Source organism: Nelusetta ayraudi, unplaced genomic scaffold (assembly GCF_046127955.1).
Source record: "Nelusetta ayraudi isolate G7.1 ecotype Tasmania unplaced genomic scaffold, CSIRO-AGI_Nayr_v1 ptg000031l, whole genome shotgun sequence".
Classification (NCBI taxonomy): domain Eukaryota; kingdom Metazoa; phylum Chordata; class Actinopteri; order Tetraodontiformes; family Monacanthidae; genus Nelusetta; species Nelusetta ayraudi.
Window position 1 is genome coordinate 2391837 of NW_027466081.1, and position 8586 is coordinate 2400422.

General features: G+C 48.9%; 1 protein-coding gene across 1 annotated transcript in view; it reads right to left on the bottom strand.

The window, feature by feature from the left end:
- Nucleotides 1–5957, bottom strand: part of LOC142891378 (inactive dipeptidyl peptidase 10-like) — a 218215-nt gene extending 212258 nt beyond the window's left edge. The window contains exon 1 of the mRNA XM_076030859.1: nt 5833–5957. Coding sequence (XP_075886974.1) covers nt 5833–5892 — 60 coding nt within the window. The 5' untranslated portion in view covers nt 5893–5957. The remainder of the gene's footprint in view (nt 1–5832) is intronic.
- Between the last annotated feature and the right edge of the window lie 2629 nt (nt 5958–8586).

The following is an 8586-nucleotide window of genomic DNA, read 5'->3' on the forward strand; positions in this document are numbered from 1 at the left end:
TTTTTTTACCGCACGGACGACGTGACAGACGTTTCTAATGGGTTTATTGCCCCCCCCCCTCCCCCCCTCCTCCTCCTCACCCCCTATTAATCCACCACCCAGACAGCCAGAGGAAACCACCTATTAACATTTAAACAGCGGCGCCATTGATGAATCGCTTCATGACGCAGCAGTTGCCACTTCGTCTGACAAAACGTCATCTCACACACCGAACACAAAGGTGGTGTATTTTCATTATCTTCCGTGTTGGGGGGGGGGGGGGGGGGCGGCTGTGCATTTTTACACTTGGGGAGCTAATTATAGAGCATCCTGTGGTGTTTGTGAGCCGACTCAAGCGTCAGGACGCGTCCACGCTTTCAGTTTGCCACGCGTAAATGTTGGAGTCACAATTAACGGTTGGAATGTGACGATACATTCCTTGGAATGTATGAATTTTTACCCTTGGAAAAATAGCGAAGTTTCGCCTCACATTGTGTGTTGTTTTTTTTTTTTTTACGGAAACCTCAAAACAAGCTGCAAAAAGATTTTCTTCCTGTGGGTGAATAGGATTTTCAACATCATGGAAAGCAGTTTAAATGACTGGAAAATCAGAGTGAAGGACAATCTCACGGATTGCCGCCATGATAATTACTTCTTCGTTTGCCTCGCTGCCGGAGCCGAGGAGTTGCCATCGCCCCCTGGTGGTTCCAGGTGGTACTCGAGGCAAATAGTAAATCTCGCTGGATTTTTTTTTTTTTTTTGCCGTCTTTCACGGAAGAATAAACAAGCGAGAAGCGAGACAGGAGATTCTCAGCTTTTGACAGTTCACACGTTGTGGAGGTGTCTTAACTTGTGTAGTGTGAACAAAACGGAGGTCTTGTTTTTCCAAAAATATATATTATTATTTTTTCAGAATGTAGCAGCTTGTTTTTCTTAGGTCGTTGGTCTGTATAGAATGAGATAAGATTCCCTTCAGTTTGTCCTGACGTAACGTCCACTTTTCAATTTGTCTTGCTGTTATTACATGAAAAAATATTTTATCAAAACGAGCTGACATCAGAATGTAAACTGAATGAATATTCAATCGATTAAAAAAAAAAAAAAAAAACGACTGAAAACAGTCTACACGGCCCGCTGGGGCGTCGCAGGGTTCAATCTCAGAGGGATTTTATGGAATCTGTGTTATATTGTTAAGGCTTCGGAGGATGTCAGTGAAGTAAGCCGTATTAGAGAGAAACAGCTGGGAGTTGCTGTATGGAAGCGGGGGAAATTCTTATCTTCGCGTATTTCATATTAACACTTGAGTTTCCCCCAGGGACTCGTTGATTGCCAGTTTTCTGGCCTTTATCCGCTGCATCTACAGCCTGCGGGGCATTAGCTCGCTGCAGGCAAATTGTTCGAGATAGTTTAAAAATACATGAATCGGCGCTCCCAGGACTCTTCATGACTAATGAAATAGCTGCATTTCCGCAAAGTGGAAGCTCAGGCTCCAGGTAAACGGCCAACAACGTCATTATTCGTATCCGGCGCCGCTTGAGGGACGTTTTGCCGTCGCCCTCCGGAGACCTTGGCCTCCCATCACCGCCGCATTTGAGCGGGGAAGAAGAAGAAGAAGAAAAAAAAAAAAAAAGTCCTGGCAGAGTCTTCGCTGCTCCCCCGACAACACCGGCTGTGGTGTGAGCGTGCGTGTCTGTGTGTGTGTGTGTGTGTGTGTGGGCGGTCCTGACACCTCCGCCGAGCCGCTGACAGCAGGAGGCGCAGGCCGCATCCCACCTCGTTAAACTCAGCCAGTAGGGGGACGCCGACCGGTTTGAAAGGGTGCAGCCGCCGCCTCGTCCAGGTTGAAAGAAGAGGGAAGGGTGGTGGTGGTGGTGGTGGTGGTGGGTGGGGGAGGTGGGGGTAGCGTTTAAGAGGATAACAGAGAGGCGCTAAGGCCTCCGCCGCGGACGACAGGGGTCAGACGTGAAGAGATTAATGCTTTTTTTTTTTTTCTTTCTTGCGCAACACCAGGGAGGTTCTCCGGGTTAATCCCAACCATGATTCCCCCCCCCCCCCCCTCCCCCCACACACACACACACCCACCCCCGCCCGCCAGGCCGGCTGAATCTCCCTCAACTTGTGTTTCAGCGGGAGCCCGAGGCAAAGAGCAGCCCAACCCGAGCTCCAGACCGGCGCCGCGGGGTTGCGAGGACCACCAGCGCTCGCCGAGTTTTTTTTGTTTTTGTTTTTTTTGGAGAGGTTGGACACGTTTTAAAAAAGGAAAAAAAAAAAGGGGGGGGGGGGGAGAGAGTCACTGAGTACCTTTTTCAATAAACTTCAAGCCTAGAGTGACGACGGCGTCGTGCGCAGAGACCCGGAAAATGCCTGCGCTTGCACTCGAGGCGAACCAAGGCTGAGCGTTTCTTTCCTTTTTTTCTTCCCTTCCTCCTTTCTTTCTCTTTCTCTTTCCCTCCTTCGCCGGGATTGTAATTCAGGCCGTGTTTATTGCCACCGTAAGACAAAGCGCACATCCCGAAACCAATTCAGCTCAGCTCGCTTTTTGTTCCCGCGGAGAAAAAAATAAGATAAAGTGTCTTTTTTTTCCCCTCCCGCTCCCTTTTTTATTTGCTCGCAGCTCGGAAAGACAGAACGTATTCTCCACAATGCTTACAGCTACATGTAGGAGGGTTTTTTTTGTTTTTTTTTTCCCTGTTTGTTTTTTTTCCTCTCCCTCTCAACGTGTCAATACGCATCTCGGAGCGAGACGCGAGGAAACAATTCAAGCTGGGTTTTTTTTTTGTTTTGTTTTTTTTTTTCATCCGTCTCACCTCAGATGCTCCACTGTTTTCTCACCTCCTCATTCTATCACATTAAAACAAATATAATTATAGAAGCGGGCAGGCGGGCGACATGGTTCGCCTGCCTTCACCAAACAGCTCGGGTTTGTTTGGTTTTTTTTCTCTTCTTCTTCCTTTTTATCGCTGGTTCAGTGTGTGTTCAACTGAACTGGAGTCCACTGAAGGCGCTTTTTTTCGCTTTATATTTGGGCCTCGTCCGCGGCGCCTCTCCCCTGGCTGCCGAGGCCAATTAGCTGCCAGTTCAGAGCGCCGTCATTTCAGCCTTTAAAAGTCTGTCCCCGCGTCCGCGGCAGCTCCCGGATGAATCGAACCGGCGGGATTCAACGTATCGGCTAAACTGAGAGCGGCGGCGTCGCGCGGTAAAGGCTCTCCGGTGGGTAATAGAGGGCCGAGCGCAGGCCGGCTGTCGGACCAAATTTTCAGGTTCTGCCAGCAGCAGTAACACGTATGCAACATTTTTTTTAATGTGTCTGTGGCTGTGTGTAAACCGCAGATTATTGACGTCCATTAGCCTGCGGATCAATGGGGAAATATGTACGCGAACACGGAGACGATCAATGGACGCGCCATCAATCACGAGTGACGTAACGAGGTTTTCATCCGCTAGGTTGCCTCGTGATTACACATAACATATAAGATCATATGTCAAAGCCGAAGCAGATTTTGTGACATTGTGGAATTAGCTTCCTAGCTAGCGTGAGCTGGCTAGCTAGGTTCTGTTTTGCGCAGCGGACCACTTTAGTGTAGCAACCAGGTTAGACTGTTTGTTACGTTCATAAGTGATAAAGTCGTGTTGCTGCCTTCCATATACATTTTCTACAGGCCATTCAAAGAGTTGGAAAAAAAAAAAATCGTTGTTTTTTTGGGTTTTTTTTTTAGCAAAAGCTGCTTTCGTAATCATTTCCCCAACCCATTTGACTGCAGCTCTCCGTTGTTTGTTTAGTTTCCTCGTTCTTAGCACCGACGGCCAAGTCAAAGTCCCGTGTGTCCATTTGATGCACTTTGGCGAATACGGCGTTCTCTGATTTTAGATTTTCTGACTCGGGATCAGTGAGGATTTCCACAAACGCATCTTTTCTTCGCCTCCCGTGGCAGTTTTTTTTTTGTTTGTTTTTTTTTTCCCTCACAGTGCAAATAACGCACTTAAGCAGTACAAACAGTTATTTCATCGGAGGACTAAACGTGGATCTTTGGACTTCCATCTGGACGACAGCGGCGGTTTGCACAATCCTCGTTCGCAAGAAAAACAACACTCACGAAGAATAGCTTCCAGACACCTCTGCCAACACGACGCTCCGTCACGCCCGTTCTTTCATGGAAACTGACAAAGTGTATTTCCTGCCGCATGCAGCCAACACGCGGGATGGGGGTGTGGAGGGGGGGGTCGGGGGGGGGGGGGGGGGTGATTAAGCTCAAGTGCTCTTCCCATAAATCATTATTTGATCTGAACGAATTGCGCCAGCACAACAAACAGGAGGTACTTTTGCATGATGAAGGAAGTTGTGTTGCCTTTTTATGAGCAAGCGCCTCTGTGCCTTCAGACGACCGTTTCATCTTCGGCTAAAGATCAGCAGACGGAACCCAGAAGCGACGCTTTCAATCGGTCGTCTTAAAAGCGATCTTCCTTCAGAAGGGTCTTTTGAGGGGGAAGAGCAACCTTCTGAAAAACCACAGAAGAAGACCAGGGAAGACAAAACCACAAGGTTGTAACCAGTGTCTCCTGCTGCTGAAGAAGACACCGGCAGGCGGGTTCATCAGAACCACGAGCGCGGAGGCTTTTCTTGCCTCACTTTTTTTTTTTTTTTTTTTACTCCTGATTGGCTTCGACGGGGGAGAACCAGGCGGCACCTGCAGCTCAGGGGTCACAAAGACACCTGACCCAGCATCAGGTGCCCCGGCACCCGATGCGGTGCAGGCGACTATATTAGAAGCAGCGAGGGCATCCGGCCACACAGAGTGGAAAACCATGGAGACTTCATTAACCTCTTTTAAAAGCCGCCCACCCATCATCTCATTCCAGGCTGCACCTCCAGCACGCCTTAAATATGTAGCCTGGCTTTTCAACATCTGAGTCCCTGGGACGGTGCAGAGCGGGATCGATACCACCGAGCCCCCCCCACCCCCGCCCAGGCAAAATTTTCCTCTGCTGGGACTCCGAGATGGAAAAGTGATGCAGAAGCCGCGGCGAAAATCGATGCGAACACACACACACACACACACACACACACACACACACATACGCGCGCACACACCACGCTTTTTTCTTCTTCTTCTTCTTCTTATTTTTTCGCGCGCGCGCATGCACGCGCGCAGACTGCAGCGGAGAGCGCTTGCCGTGTACTTCTCCGGGCTCGAGGCGGAGGAGACGACGTGGACGCAGCAGCCCCGACGGAAGCGTCACCGCTACACGTCGCTCGCGTGGTCACCTTTGCGTCTACTTTTTTTTTTCTTCTTTCTTTTCTCCCCCCCCCCCCCCGACGCGATTCACAGACAACAGGTCGAGACTTGCGCGCACGGCGAAGTCGCGCAAGTGATGCGCCACTCAACCACACGCGGGGGTTCTCCCCCCGTCCCCATCACGAACGAGCTCGGAAGGAAGCAGAAACAACCTCCAGCCGCCGCACGAGTAACACTGCGCGCGACGTGACGGGAATGGAATCCCGCCACTGCACCAGTCGTCCGAACCGCCCACCGCCTTTCTTAAAAATAATAATAAATAAATAAATCACCCCTGACTGACACACAGGTTAACAAACCGCATTTTTCCTCCACTCGTTTATTCAGCAGCCACATCCACGCACGCGGCTTCAACGACTCGAGGGCGCCGCCGTGCAGCATCCTCACATCCGTACCCAAAAGTGCCGCGCGCCAATGCGCATGCCGCACTGAAGTTGTGAGCCGCAGCTGATTATGCGTCAAAATTTAAAAAAAAAAATAAAGCCGTCAATAAATACATTAAAAACAACTGGTGAAGTTGGCGCGAGCAGGTGAAAGACACTCGGAGTCCAACGCTTACCTTGATGGCCTTGGTGGACTGGCATTTGACTTGGTGCGATACGCTGGCGGTTTGGTTCATCTCGGGACGCACGAGCACGCACGGTCAGTCCTCCAGTGCAAGTGATAAGAACCGGGTCCAAAAAAAAGAAAGAGAGGAAGAAGAAGAAGAAGAAGAAGAAGAAGAAGAAGAAGAAGAAGAAGGAAGAAGAAGAGGAAGAAGAAGGAAGAAGAAGAAACACGCGTCCTCGCCACAAAGTGCGCGTCTCGCTGCAGATTTTTCTTTCCCACCACGACCACCACTGCCAGCAGCGTCTCCGCGTTCAGCGTGCTGCCGCCGACTGTGTGCGCAAACCGCAACTGACAGCTACTGTACGTACCACGCGAGGCGCGGAAGGCGTGCGCGCACAGATGACCGCCAATGATGAGTGGCTCGCCAGGGGCGGACGCAACAGCGTGCGCGTGGGGTCCACGGGGACGAGGGGGAGGGGGGCGGGGGGGGTCCTCCGGTCTCCTAATGTTTGGATTATCAACAGTGATGATATTATAGCACGAGGCAAATGAGGAATTGATCATGTTTTTGTTTCTTTTGTTGCCATATGATTTGCGTTATTATTCACAAGTTGCGCTGAGATGATATCGAGTGCACCCAATTCCTAAAGGGGCAATATGTATACATGATATGCGATATGCGATGCTCATCGTTGTCAGTACAAACTCATAAAAAAAAAATGCTATGTGAAGCTCTGGCGGTGTCATTTCCTCCGGGGTAGAGCGTCAACATCGCACAACATCTCAGTCTGCTGATTCCATCTCTTAATATTCTCTTCTTTACATGTGGATCTGCCTCCTTGCGCCCCTCAGAGCAGTTGCCCAAGCCACAGAAGTAAATAGGAACAGCATTTACACGTGGGCAAATATGTGCTGCAACTTCAAAAAACAAAACAAAAAAACCCCCCCTCTAAAATAGCTTGAAATGTGCTCCTAATGAATGCTAATGTTATGATACATATAAATCACAATCAGGAGGGTCAACTCTTGTTACCAGGTTTTGTTTCCAAGGGGACCACCAAGTGACGGACCTTTGGGGAGTTTGGGGAGTCAGGGAAGAGTGCAAACCCTCTTCATTTCTGTTAGGATGCTGTCTTCAACTACGCCCTCTAGCAGCGGGTGGGGGAGGGGGGGGGGGGTGCTAACTGCAAGATTAAACGATGGGTTGTGGCTCAAAGGATTGCGGACCTCTTTCCAGTGGATCTTCACCCTCCCCTCCCCCATCCCAAAAAATAAATAAATAATCCTAAACAGTAGGTGGCGATGATGATCTGAAATCCCACTACAGTAGATGCCAACTACATGAGGTATTGATTTTCATACACCAAGAACAAAGTGCAAACTCTGACTGAAAAGCTTTTTTTTTTTTTTTTTTTCCCTTTTTCAACGGAGCAGTGTTGGATGTCAAGAATTCCGCGAATGTTCTCAGCTCTGACTGAAAATGTTCCTCACTTGCTGTTTCTCTTAATTCCATCTATTCTCCATTTCAAAAAAAAAAAAAAAACGCCAACCGAGTCTGTAAAACGTGTTCACTGAAATGTTCTGATTATGTCAGCCTTGTGATCAATGCTGGAAAGTTATCTGAGCAGTTGTAATAGTGCTTTGTAGCGTTTGTTATATATTTAAACGATTGGGCACTCAGCTAAAGACACCTGTTTTTGACTCTTTGTGAAACGGCTCTGCAGTATTTAGACTTAAGCTCACGCTCGTCCATGAAAGCGCATTGAGTCCGTAAAAGCGCTGCGTATGTTGTAACAACCTTGAGATCAATGGCTTATTAAGGACTGCTATTTCAATGTTACTCTTACAGAGACATTGATGCGAGGCTATCACAGCTATGCTAATAGTCCCCAAGCTGTTTTTCTAGGATCTACTTGTTGGTTTTCGGTTTCATTGAAAATGCAACGGAATTCCCTCTCTCGCTGCACCACACGCTGGTTGTTTCATTCATTCATTCATTTATCTTCTATACCCGCTTAATCCTATTCAGGGTCACTGGGTCTGCTGGAGCCTATCCCAGCTGTCTTAGGGCGAAGGCAGGGTGACACCCTGGACAAGTCGGCAGTTCATCGCAGGGCCACATAGACACAGACAACCATTCGCACTCACATGCACACCTACGGACAATTTAGAGTGTTCAATTGACCTCACATGCATGTTTTTGGACTGTGGGAGGAAGCCGGAGAACCCGGAGAGAACCCACGCAGACACGGGGAGAACATGCAAACTCCACACAGAAAGGTCCCAGGCCCGGGCCCCGGAATCGAACCCACAACCTTCTTGCTGTGAGGCGGCAGCGCTAACCACTGCGCCACCGTGTCGCCTGGTTGCTTCAGTTTGTCTTTTTTAAATCCTGGCTCGTCATTAAGGGGCGATGGCGGGTCAAAGGCAGACCGGTTTTGAATCACTGATGCAAACAAAATAAAAGAAAACATGGAGAGTGTTTGAATAAGGGGAGTAAAAAGAAACTTCACTCGCTGCTTTGTACCGCGCCACTTTGGCCCGCTTTTAATTGCTTGTTGTTAAAGCCAGTCCACTGAGAAAGTCAATTTTTTTTGTTCTTCTGATGTGAGAATGCCGTCCAGTTGTGGTAAAACTGAAAAACTACACAACTACAGCGTCCACGCTTGTCTCTTTAGCAACAGCCATTGTTGACTACTCTTTTCCTGGTCTTCTTCTGTGGTTTCTGCGAGCTCGCTCACTTCTCACTCCCATAACCCCTGTT